This window comes from Oreochromis aureus, linkage group 11, assembly GCF_013358895.1.
Source record: "Oreochromis aureus strain Israel breed Guangdong linkage group 11, ZZ_aureus, whole genome shotgun sequence".
NCBI classification, from domain to species: Eukaryota; Metazoa; Chordata; class Actinopteri; order Cichliformes; family Cichlidae; genus Oreochromis; species Oreochromis aureus.
Genome location: NC_052952.1, coordinates 17,944,632 through 17,961,468, shown reverse-complemented (window position 1 = coordinate 17,961,468; position 16,837 = coordinate 17,944,632). Strand labels below are relative to the sequence as shown.

General features: G+C 41.6%; 1 protein-coding gene across 1 annotated transcript in view; it reads left to right on the top strand.

The window, feature by feature from the left end:
- The window catches only part of abcb5 (ATP-binding cassette, sub-family B (MDR/TAP), member 5), a 38,254-nt gene extending 26,367 nt beyond the window's left edge, over window positions 1-11,887 (top strand). Inside the window, exons 4-5 of the mRNA XM_039619525.1 lie at window positions 10,867-10,930; window positions 11,823-11,887. Of these exons, the coding sequence (XP_039475459.1) occupies window positions 10,867-10,930; window positions 11,823-11,887 (129 nt within the window). The remainder of the gene's footprint in view (window positions 1-10,866; window positions 10,931-11,822) is intronic.
- Window positions 11,888-16,837: the final 4,950 nt, after the last annotated feature.

Below are 16,837 nucleotides of genomic sequence, written 5' to 3'. Positions count from 1 at the left end.
GCATTAAAAATTGTAATGTTGGTCTATTTTAAATCAAAATTTTGAATTTGTTTTATGTTGGAAAAAATAATCTTATGTTAACTTCCACCAACATAAGAACCAGGAATATATTTCTTGCTAATTAATACACACTTCAAATCTGTGACAGCATGGTTTTGGAAAATTTAGACATATTTAGAGTTTTTTTTTTCAGGCAAATACATGAAAAAGAAGAAAAAGAAGCATTTAGCCTCGCTATAAACGTGTGCGCCCTTCCTTCGTTAAAGCAATAAAACAAGCTAATACTTCCTCTTTCCATCCTTGAACCTCTCAGTCTCCCTCTTGTTCAATCATGACATAGTCAGACAGCATACACATCTGTCCCCTTTGGCTATTCCTGACAAGTTCAACTGGAGAGCCTTTGAGACAAGGGGAGGGGCTGCAGGGAAAAGCCAAAAAGTTCTGCCTGAGTGGTGCCTTAAGGCAGCAGATGAGACACAAAGATAATGCTGGGTGGTTCTCATAGACCACAACTGAGAGATCCCACCTTAAAATCAGGTGGTTAATTTGAAAGTTGACAAGCAGGACTTGTCATGTACAGCGGAGTATTAGTAAGTCATGTTCATTCAGGTGTCTGAAACATCAGATGTGCCCTTAAAACAGGCACTCAAACACTCCACTGTCCATCAGTAAGGAGACAATGTGCTGACTGACTAATACAGTTTGGATCATCTTGTGTCTGTTGTATTAATTTGTAGGTGCAAAAGATTAAATATGCAATAGATGTGACACTTTCCTTGTATTTTAATATCTACAAAGAATATAAATGTGTTTTTATACATCAAAAGCATCAGTAATGCTCTCCCGTGTTTTAATTTATCTCAGATAATTTAAAAAAGGGTTAATAAAAAGTCTGCATGTGTCTTTTTTTCTGAAAATATCTTGCAAAACATATTTGCGAATTCTACATAAGCACAACTAAAATTACTGTTTTTATTTATTTATATTTTGCTTTGAAAGAAAGCTTCTTCACTTCTTTAATGTAAATTCGCATCATCTTATGTGAGAAATCAGTCGACCTACGTGGAAAGAAAAACCAAGCCCTGACCCTGAGATGTGTAATTGTCTTCCACTGAGTATAAAATGATGATGAAGAAAAAAGTAAAAAAAAAAAATAGTCTTTGAAGTAGAAGCAGGGCTGTTGCAATTCTGCTGCAAGCAAATCAAAGCAGAGAGGAAAAAACAGTCTGTGACCAAGAATGACAGGCCTGAGAGAATGTCACAGCAATTGTGGGGCCATCACTGGCAAGAGATGATGGGTGATTGCTTTGCGTTCCACGGCAAGTCCATCCTGGAGGACATTGCGCACCCTTGCTCATCTGTGGCCCAACCTTTGGCGCTGACATTTAAAGTGTTGATTTTGGAGCACTTATGCTAATTGTTGTAATTTTCCTGATGAAGCGCCATTCTGATACCTTGATGTGGCCAAGATAGTTTTACATTTTCTATGTGGTCCTCTTTGCCATTTGCACTGTGTAGTGTCAGCGCAGAGTGCTACTGAAAGCAGACAAAATTGCAAGCAAATTGCATCAGATTGCCAACATTGTGAAAAGGTAAATTGCTTGCAAATCTATTTAAACCACTGGCCTATTTTCATCAGCTATGGTACTTGGTATTCATGATTGCTTAATTGGCGACCTTTTCTATTGTGTAGTGCTTTATGGTGCGATGGAAAACGATCTTTACCAAACCAATTACCCTTTTTTTTCCTCTGCACTACTACATTAGAGCTGTGATTGCAACAGCTAGTCCTTTGTAAATGAACTTTCTGGTTTCAGAGAACAGGCTAAAGTGTCATTTGTTTGATATGATGTTGTTGAGCTTTTTTTTTTTTTTTTTTTAAATAAAAAGCAGCGCTAAAAAGATGGACTGTTTTAGTTATACCCTGTACACGTGTGACAGTAATAAGCCCATAATAACCTCGTCCATGTGAGAGACTTGTTAAATATAAAAATATTTTGTCACACTATCAATCATGTGTATTTACCTACCGCTTAGGCTTTATGAAGCTTCCGATATGGCCATTTGAACATTTCCTGCAGTTTTAGGCAAGACCTCAGTGGGCTGTTACGTTACATTTGCTGGCAGTTGATATTTAATATGCTGGGATTTAAATCTGTCCTCTTTCTTATGTACAGCAGATTTTTTTATTGTGTGGTGGTTTACAGAACTCTGCAAACCGATTCACTATCACAGAAAGCCAGTGCTGTTCTAACAACTTTAATATTATCCTAAATGCTGAGAAATTAATTTGAATCCCTCTCGTTTTGGTTAACTGATCGATACATTTTTCACCAGCCTGGCCGTCCACTACAAAGTTCCATTTTCATTCATTATTGTCTCAAAAGCATGATAATGAGAAAGTCCCCCCCTCTCTTTCCCAGACAGACTTTTTGCAGTATTGAATTCAGTGAAGTGCTGTCAGTCTGCTCACTTCTCCTCTGCCAGACAGGCCAATAGAATTAACCCTGGATTAACCCACCAGGCCCAAGTGCAAGGTAATGGCCTTGGCTAATGGCTGTGGCTGCCCGGTGCCAGGTACTATTGACTCTCGTTGGCACAATTTGTTCCATCTGAGGGGCAGCGTGACAGCATGGTCATCTCAGTACAGCTGGCGTCCATTGCCACTGCCAGGCGGAGATAATGTTCAACCACGCCATCGAGCCAGGATCATAAGGAGCAGTGTTCTCTGGCCTCATCTCCGTCTTGACAAACATGGGAAAGGATCCTTTAGGAGAACATGCTTTAGGAGAGCTTAATTTATGTATTTTTGAATCTTTGTATTTGGTCCAAGAGAAACAGTAATACTCTTCAAATGGCGATGCAGTATAAACCACCAAAACAGCTGGTCATTGATTTAGCAGCTTCCAAGCACTTAAAGGACTTTGAGATGTTATAGTCACTCATATAAAACTGGCAGGTTTGAGGCTACAGCAGGCTTTATTTCAGTCCACTCATTTTCTGGCAGCTTTCTGCATGTAGTCACTCCTGTGTATAAACAGCTCTCATCCTCAGTTTTTTTGTGCTCATGTCTTTGCCTGGGGTGTGGGAGTGTAATGCAGGCGGGGGGATGAGAAAGAGGGCTTAAATCTGTCTGAACAAGGAAGCAGTCTCCTCCTCTTCAGTAGATTAGCTTATTTTAACTTCGGTCAGGCTTTTACAGAGGCAGAGGACGGGGTTCAGTGTGTGTTTATGTGGATGTGAGCGAGGGGTGCTTATAACCCCTCCTGCCATTTTAGCAGACCTGAGCTCTGAATGGGAATGTGGAGGTGAGGGAGGGGGCTGTAAATTTTCTCTGAGTCAGGCCAAAGCTGATTGATCTCTGAGTGTAAAATCGATAAGTAGACACTGTCATTTTTGTAAAGGATGACTTGGAAAGAGAAAATAAATTAAGACTCCCCAGATCGGACTGGATGCGCACACACTGATGGTTTGGTCTAATTAATTCAGTGCACTCCGTATTTTGGTAACGTTGCGTTCGCAGCTTCAATCTCACAGGTGCCTAGCCATGGCAGGCAGTGCTGGCAGCAGCAGACCCTTTATTACACTATGTATATTTCATCGCAAACATGCAGAGAAATCAGACACTTGCCCTTGCACTCCCTCCATGTCTTGATTCCTGATTAATCTCTGTTGTTATTTTCAGACGTACATCACGTCAGGGGTTGATTAAATCAGGAATTGAAAGCCATTGTCTTTCTTGCATGTCCCTTATCAGAACTAATGTACCTGCTGTGGTCATTTGTCTTGAGTTGTTATAAGAAATAAAGACTGGTGCACTTTTCTCGTCCACAAGATATTGCACGAAGATTAATTTACTACTTCTCATCTCTTTGCTCCTCAGTTTACTGTCTGCAGTGTCTCCTGTAATATTTTTCATGCTTAGATATGCTGTTTTCACTTATTCATTCCTGTTTCACCTTGATCCTCTCATCTATTATATTACGTTTCTTCCGAGCACCGGGCGAATATAGTCCTCATGCCTTATTGGATTGATGGTTACAGAAACCATTGCATAATATCAACTTTCAGTGGGCCATTTTTCACTGCGTTTCCCCCGATGTTTCATTTGATCAGCACTCACGATATGCTCTGTGTTCACATCTCCAGCTAGTGTCTTTGTTTATACCCTTGTGCTCTGTGTCATGTAGGACATCCTTGCCTGAAGTGGTGTATGCAAGAGCAGCGTGTGTGCGTGCGCGTGTGTGTGTCTACCCAGTGGCTTTTATCACTTGGTCTCTAATGTGTCAGATGTTACTGAGGATCCACTCATCATGCTGCTGTCTCCACTGTTCAGCGGGACCATTAAGGACACATCAGGCTATCAGGAGGCAGCTCTTGGGGACTGGCAGGCATTAAATACTCCCTTTGGCCTCACTCTGAATGATCTACAGGTCAGAAGGGCTTTGCACATGGCTTGGGGCTTTAGAACAATCACTGTGGGATAGAAACCTGACAGATTTGCGCATTATACATGTGGGTCAACCTTGCAAGTTTATAGTCTTTTGAGATATTTGAAGGGTCTGCCGTATGGAGCGGCTAATGCTGAAGGCTCATATCTCTCTTGACTACGCTCGAGAGAGAGCCAAGACTAACTAGACCAGATTTATCTTGGTGTGTAAAACAAAGGGGTTCTGAGACATGTGTCTCGCGAAGTAAAAGAGTAATTCTTTAAACCATAGACGTGAAAGAAGATAATTTGTATGTGAAATACTCATTTAATTCGCATTCACTAAGCAGGTTATCAAATTAAATCAGGGCTCTGTTAGGCCTGCCACTTGGGCTTTTGGGCCCGGCTTCATGTGTAAAATTGGCCAACAAGAGATTTGGGAGAGCGCTTTGCACACTCCTGTCACGTCATCTCTTGGCTCCCCTCAGGAGGCCGATCCCGGGGTCAGTGCTTGTGGAGAGATGCCTCTATGGACTGCCACAGGGCGACAGGGCCACAACACCATCTCCAGCTGGGCAACTTATTACAGCCCCGGTCTTTCTCAGCCCCTCCTCACCTGCCCCAGCCATTCACAACATCATCAAGCCATCACATATTCATGAAGCTGGGGGCTGGTGGAGTGTGTGTGTCTGTGAGCAATTGGTGTGTGTGCGTGGGGTGGGGGGGTACCAGTGCGGTGACACTGTGCAGCGGTTGCGGCAATGGTGCAGTGTTTGGGAGAGTGCAGTTGGAGCTGTAGGGGGGTGAATCTGCAGGTGGCTGTCACATCCGTAATTGCCTCATACTTCCCTCTGCAGCGTAAAATTGTTTTCATTATGTGTCATGCACACAGTGCCAGGCAAGGGCCCCTTGAGAGCATTCCCAAGAGCCAGAGGGAGGAGGCACTCCACTTAAACAGCCGCTTAGCTTCAAATAAGAAAGGAGAAAAGGAGCAGAGAGAGGAGGTGGAGGAGGAGGAGGACAGGAGAGAGGGAAGGGGTGTGGAAAAAACAGAGGAAGCTCATCATTAACTGTGTTCGAACAACAGCAGACAAGTGTGAGCTCATGCACAAAAACCAGGCAGAGCTTATCCTAAACATCTCAGTTACCAGGGGGGAGTTGTGTGGCTTCGACCATACTGTGAGCTCCTGGAGGGCTTCCGTGGTCAGAGGGGGGAGAAAAACAAGGAGCGGGAAAAGAAAAGGAGAAAAAGTTTCCACCTGACTGGAGTTCCCATGGTTTACCATGCAGGAGGGTAAGCAGGTTTCAGCAATAAACTCAGGCATTGTCAGGCAATAATGCTCAGTCAGGTCCCTCCATTGGGATTCAAGGGTGTCTTTTTCTCTGCTCCCTGCGCTGCACTAATCACAGGCCTACTTTGTTTAATTGCAGCAAAAGGGAGAAAATGTGTTCAAGAAGTCATCCTAATCCCTCCCCTTTACCCCCTGCTCCCTCACAGCAACCCCCAGCCAGATTTGGCTTCTCCGTGCTCCGTCCCTCTCTTCTGCTCCACAACGCCTTTTTTTTTTTCCTTTTTTTAATGAATTGTGGGACTTTAAAGAGACAACAAACAGCAGAACTGTGATAAATAAAGGATAGAGCAGAGGGGGATTGTGATAGGTAGGGGCCTGAGGTCTTGGCTGCTTATGTATGAAAAATCACTTCCGCTGGATTTAAATGCTTGCAACAAGTGCCATTACAGTAGGTTTTTTTCCCCACTCTCTCTCTCTGTCTCTCTCTTTTTTTTTTTTTTTTGTTGATGTTGCTGATGCACAGGTGGTGGCGGGGTAGAAGGATCAGATGAAAAAGTCCCGCATGCAGCCAGCTGCTGTTAGCTCCACGGGCCACGCAGCCTCGAAATAATCACTGCTGCAAAAAGCACGTCAAAGCTCCCTCATTTGACACAAATTCACTTCTTCTATTTTTCAATCACAGATTTAGAAACTTAAGGTGCTGTGCATTGTACTTGATGACTCTGGGGTCACAGGCCCCCAGGGGGGCAAAAGAGGGGATTTATCAATCAGGACTCCTCGTCTTTCTAAAGCTGAATAAAAAGCGACCCATGAAGAGACAAACCAGTCCCCTTTTAACTAAAGGCTTTTCTTATTCATTAGATCCGGATTCTGGCTTCTCCCTTTACCTCCTTTTCTAGAGAACGAGGCATCTCAAGCATAGAAAACCACTGAGTGGAAGGAGACAAATTTCAAAAAGATCCTTAAACTAAGGTTTTGGATAACATCATAGACACTGTGCCTCCTATGACTGACTAACAGAAAATTGTTATTGTGTTTTGTGTTGTTTTTTTAAAAATCACTAACAATAATTTGCAAATGTGCAGCCATCATGTAAAGGTAGCTGGTACTCAAGGATTCACAGAAAAGAAAAATTTTGATTAAATTCAATTTTCGAAAACAATCATCAGCTGCTCCGTGTCAATCATTTTGCTTTGTCTGACATAACAAACAGTAATTTCCATTTTTCTAACAAAGAGAAAAACTATAAATATGGTAACATTTGAAAAAAACCCACCAAAATGCCAACGACTGTAATCACGATTCTCCATCATCACAATCTCTGCCAGAATAAAGATTACTTTAATTTGCTTTAAATAAGCTCACAATCTGTTTTTTTTTTTTTCCAAAATGAAATCTTCTAGTGTTTTGTTATTATTTCAACAGTCTGTTATGGGTGTTTATGCCTTTTTTAGGCAAATCAAAAGTTTTCCCAAACTGATGTGAACTGATGCACAAGAAAAAAAACCCAAAACACTCTTGATAATTACACAAAAGATCCAGTTTTGTAAGCACGTCAAAACATCGCGAGTCTCTAACAGACTCTCCACACTTGCGTCGAGAATGGCGACAATAAGAAGAGGACACAGTTAAAAAGAAATAACTTCATAAAAAAAAAGCCCACACTGAGTATGTACTTGTAGAAACCCTTCTGGTCTAAGTGGCTGAGGGTTTAGATGAGAAAATCCACCCTAAGTAAACGACTTCCCATGTGACCTGGGGCAAGTCACTTAACCTCTGTCTTCATGCCCACCGCCCAAGTTTAAACAAGAGGATTGCTCAGTTCCATCCCCATACACTCCTCGAGTCCCCTCTGACCGAATCATTTTGCTCAGGATGAAAAGCCTGGTGAAAGCAGAGCTGTCAAAACAAACAAATATACATTTTTTTTATTACAATGCCAACCACAGGCAACACTTAGAAAGGCTGCTAAACATAAACATCTCCCATTCCAATCAATTTGCTCAAAAATGCAGTAAAACAAATCAATTTATTATTAATATCCACCCTGTGACGCCACATGGAAGTGATACTAACAAAAAATACCAGCTCAGAACTGGCAGTTGCATAATGACTGTTGTTACCATCTAACCGCTTGCGCAAAAACTGCCTATTTGAATCACTCGGCCATCTTTGTGGCTAAATTTGAATCTTTTCTAACCTTGTTGTCATTTTATGATATCCACATTGTCTCACAGTTTTATGATTCTTTTCCTGCTTTTTCGCTTAACTTTAGTGAGTCTAACTAGAGACTGTTGCAAGCCAGTGAGGGCTACTGGTGCCTGTGAATGTAGCATTATATGGCCCAATCTCTTTCTCACTCCCTGAAAGACTGTTTAAATGGTTTGGTTTATTATTGCCCAAGGAAGGCTAAAGGCTTCTGTCAGCATTTGGGAGAGGGAATCACTGCCTCTTTACTGGACAGCTGTTCCGGCCTTACCCCACTTTTCATATGGATATGTATGTTAATGACAGGCAATGGACTGGAGATGAAGAGGCCTGAGCGCTAGGCCCTCTCTTCAGCGCACTTCTAAAGCTTCCACAAAAGGAGCAGTAAAAGAGGCTGCAATGGTGAAGCTCCCACTTTTGTGCCCTGAATTAGTTCTGCAAGCAATGAAAGTGATCTTTTCTGGACGACAGGGGAAGTCTGCCGATGGCTGGACCAACTCATTAGCACAAAAGTCTGTTGGGACATATAATTGACTGACGCAGATCCCCCGCCTGTCACAACACAGCACAGACTGTGGGATAGCACACATACTAGAAAAATACCTATCCTCTTCAAAACTCACCTCACAGTTTACATTAGACCTGCCCTCCCCCTGTCTTTAGGTGCTATTGTGTTTACTTCCTTCTTGCAAATATCACATCCTACAGCCTGCTGACGGCTGTGAAGCGCTGCTTCCTGTTGATGTCATTAAGAAATATCGCACCTTTTGACATTTGTTGACTTTGACTTCACTGGAAGACAAAAGTAAATGTTGTTTGGGTGTGTTTACTGTTTTAGTTTCAATATTGTACATTTAGCAAAGCTTTTGAAGATTGACCGAAAAAGAATTAGAGTAGATGAAAAGACTATTAATCTTCCATTTGTCATTACAAAGTTTGTAACAAATTCCCTTAAACATTTGAGTTTTTGTGGGTGTTTACTTTACACCATTTTTAAAAATAATAAATGAACTAATATGTGTGCTGACTGGAATATCAAAATCGCTTTCTGGATATGCAGCAGGAATCTTTTTCTCTCTCTTTCTCTTTTTTTTTATAGACTGGAGTAGCAAACATGCTCTGCACACCAGAAGCCCCTAATGGCTGCATCATGGTTAAATTGACTGGAAAATGTTGTTTTAATTTCCATGTTAATTGAAATGGACTAATTGTTAATATATTCTGAGAGCAAAGTACTAAAATGGAATAATTTTCCCAAAATTTAATCTCTGCAGAAATGGCTTTGGAAGCGATCGCCGTTTTTGAACGCTTCTCTGACCACGCATTAAAAATGAATCACAGATATCCAAATAATTCAAATCTTATAAAGTTATTTTAACTTTTTGCACACCAGACAGGAATATCATTTTTTCCCCTTTCTTCTTAAATCCAGATAGTGTAAAGGAGTCCACTTGAAAACAATTGCCATTGTTTTTCCATTTTTAGGCAGAAGAATTTTGTCAAGCAGCTAAATAGGGTATTCTTCATGGTCTCCCTTCTTCACAGGCAACTATAGAAATTAGCCCTACGTTTCTCGGCTCTCACACATGGATACACACGCTTGCATGGACACAAGAAAAATTTCTTTTCTTCTGTCAGCATTCCTGGCCAACAATGGCTAGATTAGTGGACGTGAGGGCCCCCTCGGGGGCACGTATTGTGGCACAGAATACCCTCGGCAGGAACAGCTGGTAGGGGTTAATGGCTACTGAACCTCTCAGCCGGAGCCCTTTCTCTATTGTGTGTTCCGCTCATGGGAAGGAAGGAGGCCACTGACAGCTTCTGGGGTGTGAGGAACCCTCAGAACAGCACCCGGGTCACCCCAAATGGGGAGCAGGGCAGAGGGTGGGGGACGAAGTAAGGGGGAGGGGGATGTTGATGCTAAGGGTGGTAGGATGGTGGTAAAAGGGAAGTCTCTGTGGACCAGCGACCAAAAGCTGCACAGCTACACAGCCAGCAGTAGAATTAGCATCAGTGTATATTCAGCAGAAAACAAAAAAAAGGCTGGACAATGGGAGTGGCAAACTGTACACAAGGAGGGACGGGACTGAAGATGACAGCGGGGACGAGGGGGCGACTCAGCGGAGGCTGAGTGACATCAGCTTATCATGTGACTTGATGTTTACATGAAATAAAAGCACAACCAGTATTGTAAGATTAATTAGTGGCCAGAGTCTCTGTAGCATCTTAATGATCCCGTTGCCTTGTTTCATTGAGGCAGCAGGATCAGCTTGTTGTGAGCTGAGGGCTGGGGTCGCTCTGCTGGGGCTTCTATCCTCTGCAATAGCCCCACGCATTAGTATTCAAAGCTGAGAATACACAGGAGTAAGCAGTCCTCAGATGCTGCCCCACGGTTGTCTGTGTGCTTGAGCTGTGAGAGAAGCTCTCCCATCCAGTCCTCCTGAAGTGTGCGTGTTTGTGTGTGGCCTGTGTCGCCTTGTCTTGTCAGCATCACAGGGCTCTAGCCCCGCCACCCTGAGGAGCCCCTCTGTCAGAGCCGGAGGGACCGCATCCCCGATTTAATCCCCCAGTTACTCACCCCCCGCTGGGCAGCGTGGAGAAGCCGTTCTCCCTGATCCATCCAAGCCTCTCACACCAGCGGCCACACTCATTAGAGGGCTGATTATGATAGTGTGCGGGTGTAATGTTTAATCGAGTCTGACACCTGATTTGCCATGTTACAAATCCTGTCATGCAAATTGAGCCATTTGTGTTGTTTGATATGGAGAGATAGGCTATGAAATGAAAGATTAGCCCTGAAATGAGGCACAGGGGATGTGTGCCCTCTGCTCCTGCCGCTGTGATTACATAGATGAGAACAAGCATCTTTTTTTGGCGCCGGTGTATCGCATCGGGACAGGACACATTAAATTAACATGGTGTTTTTCCTCCCCGCAGGAATCAGAAGAGGAGCCTATCAGTGAGAAAATGTCTCATCTCGTCCCCGACAAACAAGGGCAGGGTAATGGGCCTCTGGGAGCATGCTCTTTGAAATCACACCAGCCTGTGACAACTGATGTAAATAATTCAAATGTCCTGAGCCTCTCAGGTTTGGAGTCTGCATAATAAAGGCAGTGCAGCATCTTATGTGGCTGCAGCCAAATCAATGCATGAACAAAATCGTTCTATAGCAAAGCAAATGTAATTTCAGCCGTTTAGTAGTCTGGGAAAAGAATCATTGACATGCTGTCGGAAAGTATTTCAATTTCACTGTAAAGACAAAACAAATCGCTGATATTGGTGCAGCATTGAATTGAAATTGCCGGGGGTTTCTTGACATACAGATGGCTTAAATTAAATGGGGGGAGCACACCAATTGGCATTTTTCACATGCCCTGACACCTGTTTTAAGAACGACCACTCCTCATCTGTAGCAACACACAGGGCAGTCCAAACAAGTGCTCTCGAATGTCTTATGTGGCCTCTCTTATCAGTCCTCTTACTGTAAACATTTCATTTCCTCACCCTGTCAGAAATGTCTTTGTTGCTCGGGCTTTAATCTGAAAGACAAAGTCATCCACATGGCTTCCCCCCGCTTGCTATTTGTCTTTTGCTTCCTCCTCTCTCATCTCTTGTGACAACCTTGTCTTTAGAGGGCTTTAAGTTCATGTTCCAGTTTTTCTTGGCCTTTATTGCAAGTGCAGAGGTCCTTTAAAGTATGCTCTTCTGAGTGGCTGACTGTTTGTTTCTTTGTCAGTCTGAGGTTACAGTGCTGATGTTTATCTCCCGATCAGCCGAGGATGACATTACCGCAAACGCTGTCAGATGCCATCAGTCGCTCGGGGACTTTTTTATTTTTTATATTTCACCCCTGTGAGGTTATTTGTGCAAATTAAACACCGCTATGATTTCAGTGTCTCTGGGCAGACGGCCAGGACTCGGTTGTGAGTTATTGCAGCAGCAGAAGCCTTTTATGTGAGTCAATTCACGTCTCAGAGGAAATCTACCTGTTTTTACAAGTCATCTCCTCCGAGAAACACCTGTACTGAGAAACAGACTCATTGTTTTTCTCTAAGCTACATCGTAAAAGATTGAAAGAGCGGAGAGACAACACCAGGCAGGTTTGCTGAATCACTCATCCTTTCTGGCGCCACTCGGCTGACTGAAGAGTTCCTGTCAGATGAGTGAGTGATGTCGGATTAGAGATCCTGTAACTTGTTACTACGATTATATTGGGCTGTTTTGCTTTACAGGAAAAATAGGCTCATCTTTGGAAGCCATTACAATATAAGACACATTGATTAATGATCACTAAATGACCCTTTTTTCATATTTGAATTGGATTTCTGGCAAAAAAAATGCTCAAATGATTAACCGATTGATTTGATACTTTTGATTAATGTGAATTTAACAGGTTTTGTGGGCATTCGAATGCAAACAGAAATAAAGAATAGATAGTATCTGTCATTAGTTTCAAGGCAGCTTTAATCAGCTGTTGTGAAGGACAGCGATTTCTCTCCAGCTAGCAGTGCAAACACAGCCTGACTTATTTTCAGCTCAAGTTACAATCTTATCCATAGATCGCCCCATATAGAACTAGTGACTTGCTCTTTCCTGTTAAATATAAATGTTACTGTTTTCCCAAACTGCCCAGAATATTGTAAAGTTATTGATTAGTCGTCATGTTTGGCCGCTCTTATTGATGGCACAAGAATGTGAAAGTAGCTAGCAACCCTGATGTAAAGAACAGGATTTATTGCCCAGAATCTCTTGAACAATTTTATCAAAAGCCTATTCCACCGTGACATTTTTTTTTCTCCCATAAATCAGTGAGGGGAAATCTATCAGTGGACAGTAGTGAGAGATAGATGAGCAGAGGGATGAGAGGGTCAGCAGAGATTTTTCACTGGTCCTCCCCATCACAGCCGCAGCCTCACTTTTTCACCTTTATGAATTGGTCTTTTACTGACTGGCCGGGCTTTTAATTTGTTCCACACACTTGGAAAAAAAAACTCTCAACATTTCGACTTTGCACATAAGATAATGTATTGATTGTTAAAGCACTGGTGCATTGGGTTCCTCGCTCATATTTATATAGCAGAAACTTTTAGATGAATGGTTCTCGGGAGCTGGATCAACCCCCATAATATTAATATCCTGGATATATTCAATTTTGGCAGTAAAGATATTAAGAATCGGGGGCCTCGACACATTTCACTTTAAAACCATCTAACTGCAAATTCAGACAGGTTGTATTAAAGAGGAATAAGAAAAGCAGTGAGTATTTTGCAATAATAACAAGCTTGTAAAGCATGCCATTGTTGGTCATGGATGCATCCTGGTCCTCAAGCGTGCATTCATTTGCAGCAATTTGTTTAATTAAGGATCACAAGTGTTGAGCTTGTATTGTTTTACTTCACTGTGAGTCTATATTAGGACGTGTTATTCACCAGCCTCACTGCAGAAATGCTCAGGCACATGAAACGGGAACAACTGAGAATAAAAGCATGCTTCCACCCGATTTGTTTCATCGGAATTAGTCAAAAAGAGTATTATTGGTGTGACCCTGATTTTTTTTCATGTCCTCTTTTTTTCTTCATTTGATGGATTTATGCCTTTGTCATTACTCTCGCTGTAGGGTGTTGGTGTACCTATAGTCCATCCACCAATCTGAGTTGATTGAAGGCCTTCATTTGCTATGCGGCCATGTAAAGTAGAAGCCTGGAAATATCACGCTGACCTTGATGCTTCTTTCTGATTCATTTTCCCTGACACCCTGTCCTCCGATGGGATTTCTCAGGAGTTAGACATCCAGCTGATATTTGTAAAGTGACTCTTCCCTTAATTTCCTTCAACGATGAAATATTGCCGTGTTTGTTCGAATAAATATTGGGAAATTTATAATGTGAATGCTAAATGTGGGGTTTCAATTACACTTATTGTATTTATCATGGATAAATGCAAGTATGTGTATAGAATCACCTTAGTTTGGGAAAAAAGTGAACTTTTAATGTGATTTTAAAGCATTGAGACCTACTTGGAACTTTGTCAGCTTAATGTAATTTTACAGGATATAATCAATATTTTACAAAGGACACAAATTATCTCTTACTTCCCCCCCAAAATTTTTTTCAATCTTTTGAAAACGAATGCTTGACAGACTTTGGTGAGATTCGTTGATGTGAGAGCTGATAGTAAAACATTTTTAAGGATGCTTTGTTTGTTTGTTTAATTAGGATCCCCATTAGCATCAGCAACAGCATTTACAACACATCAAACAAGCAGCTTTTTCCTATACACATAGTGCTGAATTTCTTTTTATTAAAACAACCTTGTACCAGGAAACTAAAAGACAGTCAAAACAAATCATAACCAACATTTGCAGTTAGACATTCATATAATATATAATAATTCTAATAACATTTAATTATTAAATATATTAAATATTCTTGCTGTTTTGTGGCAGAAATCGACTGAACATATGCAAAAAGAATGATTTTCAAGATGTGACCGTCGTATTTGCAGTCGCACATATCTTCACAGGCGGCTCTGCGAAATGTTTTTTTCTGCAAAGTGGCTCCATAATGTTGTCAGGTGACATTGTTGGCATACTTGTTTCCTTTGCCTCGGAGCGGGGACGAGGAAGCGGTGAAGACAAGTGACAGGTGTTGTCTACCTGTCTGATTTACTGTCCTGCTGCGTTTGAAGTAGGACAGGCGGAATTTGCCTTCACTCTTCTTCTTTGTGATCAGTTGTCCCAGATTATAGCCCAGGTGAGGCCTCTCGCTGTCGAGCACAGGATATAGGAAGTACCTGTCTCTCATAGCCTCTGGACATTGTCCCACAACTAGTTTTCCACATTGCATGTGCGACCCTACACCAATATTTTAGTCTGCTTCACCTTCAGCTTTTACATTATGACTTGCGTGCACTGACTAACTTGACTAACAGAGATTACAACACAATAATTTCACAATCGCGAGGTTAAAATATGCATGTAGCATGAGAATAGCCTGGAGCTGTGGCACTGAGGTGTTTTAACCGGTTGTGGACCCAGACGGCACAGCTTGAGCTTGGCGTCAGCAGTGTTTTCTTTGCCAGACCTGTTCAGCAAATGGAAATACAAGCCAATACATGTGATGTGTTTGACTCTAGCTCTTTTTGACAACAAGCATTTCAACAACATCAACAGGCGCTGCTGCTGGTGCCAAAATCTTCTTTGTTTAAATATTATAGCGTACTGTTTACTTTAAAAAGCTGCCTGCTGGCGAGGGAATGGTTCTTTCGCTAAGGGACTCTTCAGACTATGTGTATGTTTTTATCATCATCAAGGCATGATAAATATTTATGTATTCCTCAAATTTTCAGTCTTCCCACCTAATCAGTCACCAGAATGTGCTTCAAGACAGAGTGATGCTGGCACAGTGTGGCTGATTAGAGTCAATCAGCAGGGGGTGAAACCAATGTTTCCCTCAAAACAACCACACAGACAGAGGACTGGAATTTCTCCTCTCAGCACATCAGCTAATGGCGCAGCCAGATTTTCATAGACCGAATGGCAGCTTGATTGTGAGCCGCATGTTCGTGCGGACACTGATTTGGTGCTGTTAGGGCATCCAGAGGGGGAAAAGGCAGAATATAATCAGCACCTTCAAAAGTTAAACAGAGCACAGGCGTCAAGTAAATTGATTGGAGGAGACCTTGTAAGGGAGTTGATCTATCCCAAGAACAAAAGCAGCCTTAAATGGAATATTTCAAAGTGCAGGAGTCCAATCAGACAGTAGAATCAACAGCATCTGCAATCGTCATCGTATAAACGTGAAGCATCGGTGCAAGTTGAGATGCTGAGTGTTGCTTAATGCTGTCAGCGCCAAGGATAACTGAAAATATCAGCATAAGGTCAAAAGAAACTGTCAAACTTTGTGTTTTTATTTTTATTTTTTTATTTTTTAGAAAAAAACATGTTTTTTAATAGCAACACAAAGTTTGTCCAAAATATTTTACTATGACTATTTTGAGAGTGCTGAGGTCAGAGGTTAAAGTTCATAAGGGAAACTTAAAAAAGGCTCGTATTTGACAGCAAAGGGGATGACTGCTGTGAAATAAACATTATTATAGTGACTTGCATTACTGTGTGTCAGATAAGAGACTTTCAAGTGTCTTTAGAGAACTAAATTACTGCCACTGATATTTTAGCATTTCAATGGCAACCTTAACTCTCAAGGCTGTCTTTGTTTTTATTTAAGGCTCAGGCCTTTGCTGTTGGTATCAGTTAAGTTTCCCATTGAGGAGGAAATCACAAGAAACCAACATTCAAATGATGAATAAAAGGCCTCTGTGTGTTTTTGTTTTTCATCATTGTATGGCCATTTCAATGTATTACCTCAAGGGAAAACAAAGTAACAGTGATCGCCTTCACACTGTGTAACTGATGAATATTGCATTTTCATAAAAAAGGATTGAGCCATTTCAGCACAGCACAGCACAGCTGCTATCTGTCTCTTGTTGGTTGACAGCAAAATATGAAATTTGCCATTTTTTTTAACATTTTGAGGAATTTTAATACAATAAACATTACCGGACTTGATTAAATGTTTGACTGTGAAGCACCTTTGTGTGACATTTGAAAATAAAATTGTACCTTGTATGAGCATGTCCCACTTCACTCCATCTTTGTTTCGGAATTTTGATTTGAAAAAATAATAAAAATAGAGCGGTTCAGACACTTTGGGAGGAAAGAAAATCATTTACAAAAGGTAAAGCATTTACTTTTTATCAGTAGTGAGTTAAATAGTCATTTGCTATTTGTGCTAACAGGATTGTTTTATGTCAGTTTTGTTTCATTTGTTTCACGAGCCAGTATTACAAAAATGTTTTTTTGAAAATCAAGACACAACACCACAACACCGTCTGTTTTGTCCGCATCGAG